The sequence below is a fragment of the Nipponia nippon genome, unplaced genomic scaffold (assembly GCF_047370975.1).
Source record: "Nipponia nippon isolate SJK-2023a ecotype South Korea unplaced genomic scaffold, ASM4737097v1 scaffold_1, whole genome shotgun sequence".
Taxonomy (NCBI): Eukaryota; Metazoa; Chordata; class Aves; order Pelecaniformes; family Threskiornithidae; genus Nipponia; species Nipponia nippon.
The window spans coordinates 9,000,547-9,015,719 of record NW_028262290.1 but is presented as its reverse complement, the minus strand read 5'-3'; the positions used below and the strand labels follow the sequence as shown (position 1 = coordinate 9,015,719).

The 15,173-nt window shown below is 38.7% G+C and overlaps 1 protein-coding gene across 1 annotated transcript in view; it reads left to right on the top strand.

Moving 5' to 3' along the window:
• Nucleotides 1-14,269, top strand: part of TG (thyroglobulin) — a 158,754-nt gene extending 144,485 nt beyond the window's left edge. Inside the window, exons 46-48 of the mRNA XM_087733838.1 lie at nucleotides 7,925-8,065; nucleotides 8,838-9,028; nucleotides 13,936-14,269. Of these exons, the coding sequence (XP_087589964.1) occupies nucleotides 7,925-8,065; nucleotides 8,838-9,028; nucleotides 13,936-14,051 (448 nt within the window). The 3' untranslated portion in view covers nucleotides 14,052-14,269. The remainder of the gene's footprint in view (nucleotides 1-7,924; nucleotides 8,066-8,837; nucleotides 9,029-13,935) is intronic.
• The last annotated feature ends 904 nt before the right edge of the window (nucleotides 14,270-15,173 follow it).

The following is a 15,173-nucleotide window of genomic DNA, read 5'->3' as shown; positions in this document are numbered from 1 at the left end:
AATGCAGGAGGAATGTGACTGCTCAGCATTGCCCAGGATTAGTGGGGTGGGCTAGAGTATAGCTTTAGTTACAGTAAAGAAATATGTGATAGGAGAAGTATGTTTTGACAAGGATAATATTATTAACTGTAGAAAGATTTGCCTCATTAACCCTTCAAGAGGTTTCTGGGTGATTTTTGCATATTATATGAAGTAGCACTGCTTGCCATGCCAGAATAGTTTCCAAGTCACACTGTGGTGCCAAATGTGCTGTCTTAAGATGTTGGATAAAAATCAGTGCTCTGCTTACTGAGGAGGCCAGATCATCACTGCAGCAGGATGGTAAAGCAGCATTATTGTCACTGAAGGGGTCTAAACTGAGACTTAATGAGGCTCTATCTTATAGTCATTTACATTACCGTAATAATTGTCACAAAAGCTTTTGTTAACTGTTATCACTGGACAGATTCATTCAAGATTGATGAGCTGCTGTCTGTTTTGGGTCATTTTAGTTGGGGCTGTCTTTACCTCCTGACTATGCACTCTTGTGTACGTTGGTATGAGTTGTTAAAAGACTGCTCCATGCCAATGCTCGCATAGTTGGCTGGATTTTGGTGACACTTTTTATGATTCCTGTAACTGAAGGTGAGAACTCCTGACTGATAAAAAAAAAAGTTTGCGTATAAACCCATTCAACTATGCAAAGTATTTTCATTTTTGATTTATTATATATGCTGTGCTAATTCTGTCTGTTCTTAATATCCCTTTAATTAAAGAAGATTTTTCTACTCTCTTGATTTTGTAATAATCATATCCCTGACCTTTAATCTGTCCAGCACTTGTCCACTTGAGGCTCTCCTCCTGACTGTAGCTGTTAGTCCATGAGTACAACCACCCCATAGGTTGGGGGGGCCACAGTGTGAAATGGGTGCTGTGGAGGCAGTTAGAAAGTTATGTCTCTGGGCTTCAAAGAAACTCATCTAAACACAGAGGGCAGGTAAGGCATTGGAGAGGTGGTAACAAGAACAATAAGATGCACGTTGCCTCCATAGCTGGGCAGGCACCACAATCACCGTAGGTAGTTACACACACTTGCTGCAACAACAGCTTGTAACTTTTCTCTCTAAAGCTGTACTCCCTCCCACCTCCTAGAAGTTGTTTTACTCTTCTTGTTGGAATTGCCTCTCATCCCTCTGGCCTTATCTATTGCGTTATGCCAGCTGCAGCTATGAAAACACTCTCCCACTGATTGAACCTTATCATGCAATTCTCAAGTCTTTAGCCAGTTTCTGTTTTGCTAAGGGCTTGAGATCTAGATATTTTATTTTTTCTTCCCACGGAGTGGTTTAGGGGCCTTTATCATTCAGTAGATTTTTCAGATCTTGGAAATAAATATGCAAAGGCAAAGTACCAAGCTCAGAAAAAGCAGAAATCAGCTTTAAGTTAACCAAAATTCAACTAAAAGAGTCAGAAAAGTACAAAGCCATTTTTGGAACTGCATGTGTTGCACTGGGGCAGGCTGTTGCCACGAAATGTAGTCTAGAAGATAAGCACAAAGTCCATATATCTAGAGAGACCTTCCTTGGTGCTGTGAGGTCTTTGGATGGACATGTCACGTTTTTAAGGAAATTCATTCATTCATTCAGCTCAGGAGTAGCCATACTGAACAAATGCATGAAATTCTGTCCCCCCAAAGATGCACTCAAGTGTCAATATGCCTATTACTAGGTTTTTAATATAGTAATTTCCTGACAAAATTCTGTAATCTGTGTTATTTAGGAGTTCTGACAAGATGATAAAAGTGCCTTCTTCCCGTATTAAGATCTAGGATTTTTTTTGCAATTAATGTGAGCTTTTAGGTTCTTGAATTTATTATCTGCTACTTCAGTTTTATTTTCTTCAATTGGCACAGCTGTAATGCAAAGTAGAACATTGCGTGTATTGGGAGTAGTCCAAGTGGAAAAGACACAGCAAACTCCAGGATACTTTTGCAAGTCACATGTATCTATAGGGCTTTTTTGGTACAAAGGTGGATAAACTTGGCAGTTTAATCCCGTTAGGAGTTAAGCTTTTTCCATATGTCCTGATTTTCCTGAAAAGAAGAAAGAAAGAAAAATATTCATCTGTTTTTCACATGCTTTCCTCCATTTGTTTGGCAGGACTTTGTAATGTGAGGAGATACAATGAGCCAAATGCATCCCTAGAACTGCAGAGTTCACACCAGGCTTTACATTGGCTCATTAAATTTCTATAATTTTCCATCTATCCTTTGATTATTTTTTCTCCCTGCAATCACGTACCATTTCTTTTTCTAAGATGTGTGGTTATATATAATTTTTTTTTAAATTATTTTTGCTTATCATTGAAATGAACATTTCAGTCCAGGCAAAGTGTAGTGTTGGTAGGCTGCTCCTCTCCCGTAACATTGACGAGATGGTGCCCGTTAACATCTTAGGGTACTTGATCCCACTCTGCGAATCTGCTGGTATTAATATGAAGAGAATGTAGACATATGCAAACAACCACATTTAGTATGTCCAATACTTCTTGCAAAAATTAATTTTAAATTCATTTATTGAAAATAAACACAGAATGGGGCCACAAGATGATGCAGACAGTGGCATTTTATATACAAATGATATCCTCTTCTCCAGGGACACGGTTGTTATGAAATCCTATCTTGACTCAAATCAGCAGGAGATTTATCACCAACTCTATGAGTCTGAGTTTCACCCATGCTGTTCAATCTAACAAGCATGTAAATGACCTATTCTCACCAAAACCAAGTGACAGTGGATAGGTGTTTTGTTTTTTTCCTAGTGATACGCCTATCCTTGCCAATGGGATACTGAACAGGGTCTTGAGTATGAGGCTAGGAACTCAAAACCATGATCCCACCTCTAACACAGACCCTTTCACAGAATTGTTAGAATGAGCATTTATGCTCATAAAAGTTTACATTTAAAGGTTTAATGGTTCTCTTATCTCACAAGTCTTTTGCAGATCGCCAATATCTGCTGTTTAGTGACTAACATGAGTCTGAGTAGACTGTTTCTTCTAAATTTCTCAGACAATCATTGTAGCTGAAACAAAATGAACAGATATCTCTATTTCACCTCCTGAAGAGGCTGGGTTGCAATGCTGTAGCTGAACTGAAAGGGTTGTGGAGGCATTGAAGAAGGAAGGAGTTGCCCAGTAGACCATTTATGACTAATGATGCTACTGTCCCCAACGTGACGGGGCTGGGAACTTAAGCCTCTGACTTTATCTGCTTAGGTTTTTGCTAGGACTATCTTACTGGGCTGTGTAGCCTGGCTTCATATCACATAGGGTAATGGGAATTTTGGCCAACATCTGTAGTCAAAGCTGGGGGAGACTGAAGATCATTTGAGGGTCAATGTTTTTTGGGCTGGGGCTTGAGAAATATGGCTGCTAGACTATATTTATTCCAACCTTATCATTCATAAAAAAAAAAAAAAAAAAAGGCAAGCAGAATGCGGAAACAGTATCCCTTGTGAAAAAGGGGGTGCTTATGTCACAAAAGGGACAGTAGGTTGAGTATATAAAATTGTAGAAAAAGAAGTATGAAGAAAATTGGCTAAAACTGTATGAATGAAGGTAGAATGAATTTTCAAGTGAAAATATCAACTAAATTCCTCCCATGTACTGTTTAAGATGTGGTGTCAGGTTCTTCAGTAGGTTTAAACTTCCATTTTTGTGGTTCCCTTGCCTAGTTATCAGTAAAAAATTTTAAAGCACAAAAAGAAAAGTAAACTCATGGCCACATACTAGTTTCTTGTTCTAGACCATATATATTAAAATATTCTGTTAATAGTTATCTGTGCTTTATGAGGACTAAAATATCTATCATTATTGGTCAATACAGCTAAAAAGATTGATAAATAAATATCCCTTTGGTATGTTCACTAATGACAAACTGATTCTTCTTCAACTTTCTTTTTCATCCTGAGTAATTTGCTGGTAACTCTGGCTGAACTCTAGCTAGAGTTATGTTTATCTTCTCATTTTAAAATTTAAATGATTGGATAGCAGTGCGAAGTTTGGTATATTGGTATTGTATAGGATATCATTTGAATTTTGAGTTAATTTACATTGGCTTCTATCTATGTGTGGAGTTTTAAAAAAGAACCAAAACCTCTATTAAGTGAACTAAGAATAGAAGCTGTGACTCAAAAGGCTTTGAGATTAGTTGAAATTGTTACATTAGGAGAGTAAGGACTATTTTTAAATGGAAGAAAAAAAAAGAGAACTGTTAGGCTATAGTCAGTCATTAATCATAAAAATGAGTTTCCAGTATGAAATTATTAGCCAGATCTAGAACGAGGACAAAGTTCAAAATGAGATATATGTCCTAATTTACAGTGGATCACAGTGTGAGGTATCTGCAGCCCCAGCTCTAAGTTGTGCATTCAGTCCTAACATAGAATAGCATGGTGGTCTGCCAGATCATATTCTTCTGTTTTGACTGCCATGATTATGGATAGCCATTAATGACAATTCCATCCTGGAAAGAAAATTTTTGAGGATTTCTGTGTTGGGTTTTTTTGTTGTTGTTTGGGGTTTGTTTTTTTTTAACTGTTCCTAAAGCTTGTGGTTAAGATATTCACTTCAACTGTTGGAAATCTGGATTTACACCTATGCTCTGTTTGATTTGGAACAAGAATTTGAACCAAATCACCTGTAATCTGGGTATTTTTGTTCTAAATTCTGACCTTCTCATCTTTTACTCTTCCCTATTGAAGCTGTTCTTTGTATGCAAAAATAGCCACAGTTCTATAGAGAGCACAGTAGAGTAATTGATGGCTAAGAAATCCCTTTCTCTCTTTCTTAGTTGGAAACATTTAAATGGAAACTCCATCTCAGGCTTAAGGAAAATTTTCTAAGAACCAATACCTTCCCAATTAAATGGGTTGGCACTGTATAATGAAAATTCCCAGCAAGTGATATTTCAGGGTCTGCTGTTAAATTGTTGGCTATGAATGTCACAAAGTTTCTGATTTTACTACCTGTTTTTCTGTAAACTGGATAACTGAACTCCAGTAGTGCCTCTTTCTGAAATGAAGTAATAATTCTCCAAGGGGAGCTCACTTTAGTGTGAACAAAGTGGCAGGATCTGGCTCCTGGCTTCCCCGTGGCTCAATTTATCAGCTTGTCATACTGTCACGTAAGAAGAGCTGTGAATCTGTTTCTAAAATTGTCGACATCTTAAAAAGAAAAGGTATACACAGAAGATCTGAAGCAATACCTTTGCATGCAGTACTAGTCCTGTGACGTCACCAAAGCCAAGATTTCATCCTTACACGTAACTACGTTCACTGCTGTTATTAAAATAACAGATCTGTTCCTTGAAAAGAGGCTTCTGTAGGAGAAGTTATTTGCTATTAGTTTGTCTTCCTTAAAAACACTTTAAAAATCCCTTTTGCCATTGTCTCTGCAGTCCTCCCTTTTATCAAACTGTCCTCTGAATTCCAGCAGTTGCTGGGCCACTTAGAGGTGATGCTGTGGAGCCACGTATATGGCACCCTGGGGTTTCAGGAGTGCAGTTTGGAGGAGCTCAGCAAATAGAAACCTCCCTGCAGAGCTAGCAGTGTATAACATCAAAGTTTTACATGCTTATCTGTCACTCCTCTCTTTCTCTCACTCCACTTCCATTGAAAACAGTATCACTACCTGGTGCTACCTTGAGTGTGCTCAGAGCTCCTCCAAAATCCTTGTTTGGGTGTTTCTGGCCATTGGCACTCCCCTCTGGCAGTAATGAAAGATGAACAGATTTTGAGGGAGGAAACGGAAATGTTCCCCTGATATTTTCCATCTAGCTGTCATTTAGATGTTCCATGGTTGTCTTTACTGCTGTTCTGTGCACGTATATATGTGCCTTTTTCCCCTCTTAGTCTTATGGTTTTTTTCTCATTCTCTAACTACTGATAGTCACTGGCCAGGGTGTGGTGGTATCAATCAGAAATATTGAAAGCAGCCCATGAAATTGTAGAGTTTTGTACCACTTTATGTCTCTGTATCAAACCCATTACAGTTGTACAAATAATTTCGATCCTAATAAGTTCTCTCTTTAGGAGTTTGCTGAATTTTAGTCTGGGCTGTGACCTTAAGAGATTTCACCTCTAGAAACATGAAGGCTGCAAACACAGTCTCATTTGGGGGGAAACCCTCAGTCCCAACTTTCTCGTTTTAGATTTAGAGCAAAGTTCACCTCTGCTATGCCTTCTCTAAATGGGTACATTTGGCCCTTCATTGCATCTTAACTAATTTTATGTTCTCTATTCTATTCAAAAGTGACTCTTTATTGAAAAGAAAATAGCTCCTTTAAGCATACAGTACCTTTGCTGCAATACTGACACTAAACATTGCTGTAATATACTGGGCCAAACAAATTATTTTTAAAGCAAAATTATTAAACTATGATCTTGCTTAATCCTTCTATAAACATTTGGGGAAGAAAAATATGCTTTAATCTTGTTTCAGTTCTACATTTTTTTGGTGAATAATCTGTGAATAATTCACTTTCCAGATGCAAAGTATTACTGAGGTATTATGATAAGACTAAGGAAAATACAACCAAAGATGTATTTCATTTAGAGGGTTGTGTGTTTGTTTTTCAAAATAGAGGCTTCGGTGCCACCACTCAAGATGTAAAGGAGTCATCTTGCTTTCACTCCACCTGCCCCCATAATGGTTTGAACTACAACCCTTGTTCCATTAGAGGCAGTATCAGGGTCATATCAATGCCCCTGCATTTCATGTCCAAATTTAAAATAGTTTCACTTGTGCTACCTTTTGACAACAACCTCTGCAGCTACTGCAGATGAAATCTTGCTGAGTGGATCTGGGATTTGTTTGTCCTGGCCTCGCAGACATCTGTTCCTTCTCCGAGGTCCCCTGATGCTGTCTGCCTTCATGCAACATTTAACCAAGTCAATAAGACCTTTGTCTAAATGTGGGATACAGAAAATGCAATTGGACTCCATACCAGAAATGTCTCCTTCTGAGATGTGGTTCAAAGCTATGTGTTGAGCATAGTTTAGTTATAACTTTATTAGTAGAAGTTGCCCACTGTTTTTCTGCAGGACTTGAACATATTGAGTTGTGTAACTTTTGCTACTAGGTTCTACAAGGGTTGTCTTGCCTGGCCAGTCTCGTCTGAATTGTTGAAATATTCCTTATCATATGCGTTAATTATTGCATGGAAGTAAACAACAATTATTCTTTCTTAAATCTGATCTAGGTGATTATCTCAAGCTGTTTTGACTTGACTGCCATATATCAAACTTCGGGAGAACAGACTGTATGAGCCAAAACCACCCAGCCAGCAGAGAAATTAGATTAAAACTATGTCTAAGAGAAATCTTCATAAACATCTCCTATTACATCTTTCCTTATACAAAGATTTGGGGCAGAATGCTGGCCCCAATGAAGTAAATGGAAAAACTCCAATTGCTATTAAGAAGGGCCAGGATTTTATTCCAAATCTGTGAAATAAACCATAATTAACCTTCCGTTATGGCTGCCAGATTCCATGTCACCACTTGCTTCCACTTTCTGAATTCAATTTTCGTGAAAATCTGTACAAAACTTAAGAGGCGTTCAAGGAATAGCCAAGTGGCTTTTGCCCTCTATCACTGTCTCTTATACACCCAGTTAATTTAGAAAATATGGCCTGCTGTCTTCCACAGTTTCCTCTTGTAAGAAATGTTAAAGAGCCTACATTAACTTAATGGCAAATTCTCCTTGTAATTGCTTGCTTTTCTTTTATGTTCTGATTTGAAGAAGCCCCACAGCTCACCACACTCTAACTAATGGCGATTAATTATTTAAAATTTTGCTTTATTCTACAAATTAAATTAGTTCCCTTTCTCACCCAAATAAATAAATGATGGTTTTAATTATCTTTATATAAATATTTTTTTAGTTCAGGTCAGGAGCTCTTGCTGGATGTTCAGTATGCATTTGGACTGCCATTCTACCCAAAGTATGAAGAACAATTTACTCTGGAAGAAAAGAGCCTTTCCTTGCAAATTATGCAGTATATCTCTAATTTTGTAAACTCTGGGTAAGTATGTGACATTTAAGAACTGCTATGATTGGGAAGGGGGCAAGGAGTAGAGGGAATGTAGTCCAGATCCTGCCCTCACTCAAGTAGCCTCCATTTCATCTAGCAATTTGTAATCCTACAGAGGGGGCTTGGGTCAACACTTTTGGAAAGTCATGGCCAAGTTGTCAAGCAGATACTGAAGATTTGTAGTATGACACTTAGCTAGAAGTAATAGGAATTTTATCTCCATAGAGCAGCTGCAAATTCTGCTTAAATATATGGGGGTTACAAAGGCCTTGGTGTTGTTTCCAGAGCTTAGTTCTAGGACCCCAGTTCTGAAGGGTCTTGGCTAAGAGTTCCCTTATTCCCAGAAGAAAGGGAAAAGCACATGAAGACACAGTGCATCCTTTACCAACTACGCTGCGAATAACCCTCAGCTGTACTGTGCTGTCACCATGCTTGAGAATGAGGAGTATCTCTGGAAAGCTTGTGTGGGAACTGTGACTTTACATGCTTTTTAGAGTACCTTGGGTTGCTTTGCGACCGAGGCCTGTTGAGGGTGTTCATGAGCCTGTGTCTATACCTGTTGTGTACCTGTTCCCTAGGAAGTGAACCAGACAAACAAGTTACTGTCAGGTGAGACACTGTGAACGAGTCACTGGTCTGGACTGAATTTGAACCCTACTGGTCAGAGGGACTGGATACACATTTCCTTGACCCAACCGATCTCCTTTTGCATTTTACTGTTCATGTCATTATTTCCTAATGATCATTTCTTCCGTTTCCTTAGAAATCCAAACTACCCTCATAGTTTCTCCAGAAGAATGTCAGGGGTGATGCCCCCATGGCCTATGTATCTGCCAAATGATGATGGTGATAACTACAAGGAGTTCACTGTTTCCTTGCCAACTCTTAAAGGATTGAAAAAAGCAGACTGTTCCTTTTGGTCTGATTATATCAGAAGACTGAAAGCATCCACAGGTGAGCAGAATGTTTTCTGTCATTAAATAAAACCTAAATTCTCCGCTTAATGTTTCCTTCTGTCTGTAGTCCTGTTAATATTATAGTTATGTCACTGTGGAAAAATACTTTTCATAGATGAAACATCTTGCACTATCCAGGGTATATAGCTGAGACTCTCCTGATGCAATACTAAACAAAATTATTTCAGAGCAGACAATGTGTAATAAAGTTCCATTGTCCTGGAGACAGGGCTAGAGAAATCTTCTTGCAGTGATTACAGAAGATATGATAAAGCTATATCTTGCTCTCTATGTGCAGTCATAATATAGGCTTTGACTAAACTGGACTTTTGTCTACTGGAAGCATCTAACATGAGAATGTTGAGATTCATATGACTTAGGAGGAGCACAGTAACTTCTATCCACTATAAAGTTGCAACTGAGGCTTTAGATATATCTCAGTATGGATCCTGCATGCTTTGACTTCACACTAGATAGTTTCTTCGGGTTTTTTTTATAGCTGTGCTTGTTATGCCCCTTGTATTTCTCCTTTGAATCCATAAATTTTCATGCAGCTGTGAGATTCCTTCAATTTTTTCTTACTGCTTAGAATATTAAGACCAACTCTGCCGAGATTTCAATCTGCTGCTCTGCCCTGAAAACTCAATTTATTCTGGTAAATAAACTCCCCTTCATGTCTGTATATGTTGTAAATAAATTTGGATAGCCTCAAGAAAAGCAAACAAAACCATCCCTTTTTGGCAGGCTGAGATGTTTTTAATTATTCTTGGAGGCCTGCAAGCTTACAAGTGTTTTTTATGTCCTAAGGACTCATCTTCACAGTGAACACAGTCCAGGCTGTTTCTGCTTTGGAGGGCAGTTGCATTTCTGGGAACAAAATGCACTCTCCAAGACACTGAGCTACCTAGCCTATCTATGCCTGACAGACCACCTCTCAAGTAGACTGAGGCTGATGTTTGAGTGACACAAAACTATAATGTCCCAGAACCATCAAGCTGGTGGTTCTGATGCAAACACAAAGCATCAATGCTTCTGTTCAAGAGAGAGCCTGAATCATTACTCATGATCTTTCTTCAAAAGTGGACTCAAGATTTTGCTGTAGGCCTTTTCATCAGTTTCTCAGTATCCCTCAGTGTCTTTCAAGTTCAGAGGGGATATTTTGACCTCTCTGATGGCTTTCTGCTGGTCGAGATACTCCTAATTTGCAAAGCTTGCTTCTGATGTTTAAACTGTCCTGGATATAGCTTCTAGATCTTTTGGGACTTAATCTTGCAGCACTATGGCTGTGTAATGCCAGACTGAGTTGAAGTCACAGCTCTGGCAGAACGACTGTTGACCGAGCACCACGGACAGAGGCTACTCCCAGCATTTACAGAAAATCCCGAAAAAAGGTGGGAAAATATCTACCACAGTAGATTGTTTTTAAGATGGAGAAGATTTAAAACCATCCAAACTGGCATAAGAACACAACAACAGAACCCTTGTATGGGTCAGTCCAATGGTCTGCCTACCTCAATATCCTGCCCTCATCAGTGGCCAAAACCAAATACTTGAATGTTAAACATAAAAATTAAGAGAGGGAGAGAAAAACACACTGAAAGAGTTCACAAAGATGAGTCAAATTTTTGAAAACAAGCCACACAGTGTGAGATTTATGGAGTCTGGATTGTCAAGGAGAAGGTTTAAAAAGTACATGTCAACATGTTATTCTGCAAGGAGAAGTGAGTACATCCTGCCTGCTCTTCAAGCCAGTATTTGCTTGGCGTCAGCACCATGGTAATGCAGCTACACAGTTCATTTCTACTAAATTCCATTTCATAGCAACATTGGCTTGTCACCTTGCTTTGATAGTCATCTTTAATCTTATTTCATCCTGGAATACTGAAACTTCTCATATGACTTCTACTTAAATAGGCATCACATCAAACCCGTTTCTGCTCCAGACCTCAGCATGGGATGGTAACTCCCAGAGACTCCTGCTGTGGGTGTCTTGATAGCAATCTGAGCCCACTTCCTTGTGAAAAAAGATTCGTAATGTTCATCAGTTCAGCTAGAAGGACTGTATGAACTTCAGATGCTGATGGCTGAGCATCCTCAATTTCTTCTTGAGAGAAGACTGTGCTGAAATTCATGCCAAAGTACTGTCAGTTCATCAGTGCAATTTCATCACTTGCATTGCTCCCAAAAATCACATTCTGCAGGAGTGGACAAATGACACTGTAGAATGTCTTCAGTCTAGAGAATGGAAATCTTTTTTTTTTTTTTTTAAGTCTCTAAGCATCATGTTGCTGCTTGGTTGGTGTGCCTCCTTGCACCAGAGGTGCTTGCTGTACCTCCCTTCAAAGCTGAAGCACTGCACCTCTGTTGTGTACCTGACTGCTCCAGACTCTGTTCCTGAGGTGCTGCCAGGTTCTTGTACGGGATCCTGGCATGATGTTGGATGCTAGTTTTGAGAGACCAATGCTGCAAACCATTTTTGGATGACGTACCTTGCAATCCATCCTGAGGGCGAACTAATTATTTGTCAGCCAGCTAATGTGAAATCCAATCTAACACATACTGGAAAAAAAAAGAGCAGTTTCCTGCCTTTCAATAATTATAAATCTTCATGATAGTGTTTTTGGATTGTATGATACACTCTTCATTCTGACTGCTGAGCCTCAGTTGCTGTGGGTTGCAATTTGTGGCCTCAAGCCAAGTAGATGGAGTTTACAAGTGTGGCACCAAGAGGCATTCCTAATGAAACAATGCAGTTTTCACGTCCAAGGGTAAAGCTGTAGAGGGTCTATTTTGATGCAATCTCAACCAACTGTGATGAATCCTGTTTTGTTCATCTCACCTCTTCCTTCAAATCAATGTCTTTCCAGATTCATATATCATCTGTGATCTGTAAGCAAAAAAAAAAAAAAAAAAATCAATATATTTCAGTAAAATGGAGAAGAACTGGACAACCCAATGATCATAAAATCTAACTGCAACTGACTTTTCAGATTTTTTTCTTGATCCTTTGTTTACTGACATGTGAAATGTCTTGACTTAGAAATGTCAAATTAGGGATAACTAAAGTCTCAAAGCTCAATGTCTTAGGCCTTAGGTCTCAGTCCAACAGAAAACTGAGTTACTCCTAAACTCATAAATTGCAGTTTCTGGAATAAAGCCTCTCATAGTTAGAATCTCTTATACAGCTGAAGTTACATGTCTTTTAGGTTATTCATTGCTGGATCTAGAAGCTGTTGTGTGTATATCCGGCTTAACTGTTACCTGTAATTTTCTTTCCATTTAGTAAAAATATTGTCCAAGTTGAAGTAGGTGTTTCATTTTGTGATCAGACTGCAATATTTAATGATGGAATCTATAATTTGTTCCTGGCATATAATTGAAATGTATGTTGTCATAATTGAAGATAATTTAACAAAAGTAATTTCATACATGCAATGATTTTTCATGGTATTTACTGGCAGTGCCTTTACAAATTATGGAGGAAAGTTTGAATCTGTTTCATTGCAGATGATGTATAAATTTGTTGCAGTTTTGTTTGAAACCAGTTTGTAAAGTTGGCATTTTGGGGAGCAGTTTACCTGGGGAATTATGAAAGTGGTGGTGCTTGAAAAGGTCTGGATTTAGTATATGGAGTTCCCATGGTTGCATTTCAAAGACAGGCTTTATATTCTGAATCATGATGGTTTCCATGGGAAACATCAAAACGACAAACAAGAAGAGTGGCCATTGTGGAAAAAAGCTGTGGATGGCTTTTTCCAGGGAATGTGTTAACAACTTAAATTCAGTTAAAAACAGGAGCTCCAGAATGTTTATGCATATTCAGACAGTATGTCTGAATACTAAAATTCCCCTTGCATAGTGTGGTGGACTGCGCTGCATAACAGTGAGTCCCATTATAAGGGGCCTCTGGCTGCATCCCAAACAGGTAGACTTGGATCCAGTCTACATTTCTTACTCATCTAACTGGTATCTAAACAGAACCAGACCTCCTAAAATAAGTAAGTGCCTCTGTAAGCAGTGTTGCAACTGGGGAAAAGGAGATACCTCTAGTGTCTCCAAAGTGAAATCTTGTCTGCCTAACTCATGTGCCTAAATTTAGGTATTTAGGCATACTTTACATGTCCAAGTTAGCCAGACTGGACCCCACCTGCAGAAAATTCAATGGCTAGAAAAGCTGAAGCCTTCTCCATTAGCTCTGAGACACTGTGTGTAGCCACACAAGAGTCCAAATAAAGCAACAGTGTTCATAGTTCAGACTTGAATCAAGACCGAATCAGGAATGTTGTGGTTAGCATTCATCTTTTACCCATTCTATTCACACCTTCTTTTTGGAAATCTCCACTAGAAAACAGATTCCTTTCATATGAGGGACATCTGTGCAGCAATGAGAGCACTCTGGGTAGGATACATTAAATAAACACCATCAATACACTTTATGGCACAGTTTGCTCTTGTTGAGGCAACTGTGCTTCTGAAACAAGGTGGAAGACTAAAATCACAGAAGGTAAAGAGCAAGGAAGAAGAGATTTATCAGAGGTGGGTGCTTGGGGCTTTATGTATTCCAGACAGATGCAAAAATAATGCTCCCCACACTTCCTGACTGGTAGGTAAGTATCAGGAGATAATACGAAAAATAGAACGTCTTGCACAGGTGGAGTGCACACTATTACGCATTCCAGTGGCAGTTATTTAAAGCATGCTGGAAGCATGGTAATTAATTACCATTAGGTGATCTGTCATTACCCTAAAGCATTTTGCAAATGGACTACAAACTGAGAAAAATAGCTTCCTGAACATTTATAGCTGCATAAAAAGGCTCTTAAGTGTCATTGAAGTGTATACCTTCTAGCTCGTTGCATCAAAGATATGACATTTGTTTTAATCTTAATTATATTGCCTTTTCAGGAATTGCAAGTAATGGAGAGCCATCTGCAGAGAACAGCCCTAGTGAAGCTCCCAGTGAAGGACTTACCTCCCAGGAGAGTCAGCTGTTGGGCGACAAGGCAGCTTACAGCAGATAGAAATTCACAGTGGTATCGGATGGGTTTGTCACACAATTATATTTCCATACAACTGTGTCACACCAGATGAACAAGCTGCTTCCTTAGTTAACTTTCTGAACAAGTAAAGTACACATTTCAAGAAAGTAGTTGTTTTAAGGAAAATTGTTGAATATGGCACAAAATAAGCCATACAGCTGTTATTTTAGGTCAAAAGAAACTGTAATTTGAAAAATGAAGTATCAATAAAAACAGCAAAAACCAAACAAAAGTATTTGGACTTTATTTCTTGCAAGCACCCAAATGCCCACACATTGTAGCACCAATAGGCAGGAAAGAATGTACATCGAAACTCTTGAGAAGTCCCTCAGCTGATGAGGCTTACGTTCACCACATGTCATATCTAACTTTTTCTTTTTTGCTACTCATCCTATCACAAGCTGCCGATAGGAGTGGGAGTCTGGCTTGGCATTCTGGAGAAAATTAAAAAGCTTCAAAATGGGGAAGGGTTGGATCCAGGAAGAACAATGTAAGAAGGGAATCAAGAGTGTGCATTGAGTGTGTTCACATGAAGTCAGGCACATGCACATGCTACACTCAGCTCATGATCACCTGTGAAAATATGTATAAGACCATTTGGGTAAAGCACAACACACAACAGAGATAATACAAAGCATATGTTAATTAAAGCTTAGAATATGCTGTCCTTGGAACATTTATCTTCTGTAAGGAGAAGGTGAGATACAGCATAGATTTGGAAGCATAAGGAAAAGTGCATCATAGAGTATCTCGAATGGCTCTGAAGGTAGTTTGGGTTAGGTTGTTAATTCGTTGCTGGGATCATCTGGCAACAGATAATCCCCAATTGACAGTATATCACACACATGTTCATGATACTTGAGAACAAAAAGTAAAATCAAGGCTGCCCTGGAACTAATAGCAAAACTTCCATTGATTTCAGTAGGGCCCAAATTTCTTGTCCGGTGTTGAAATGATTTAATAAAACAACTCATAAGCTTTTCTTTGCTGCGTGGGACCTTTGCCAGTGCATGAGCAGTTACTGCTGTCTGCCATGTATCCAGGTTTCCAAATATTTTACCTAGCTAGAAGAAAAAATGTGTAACACTCATAGTTCTTATACTT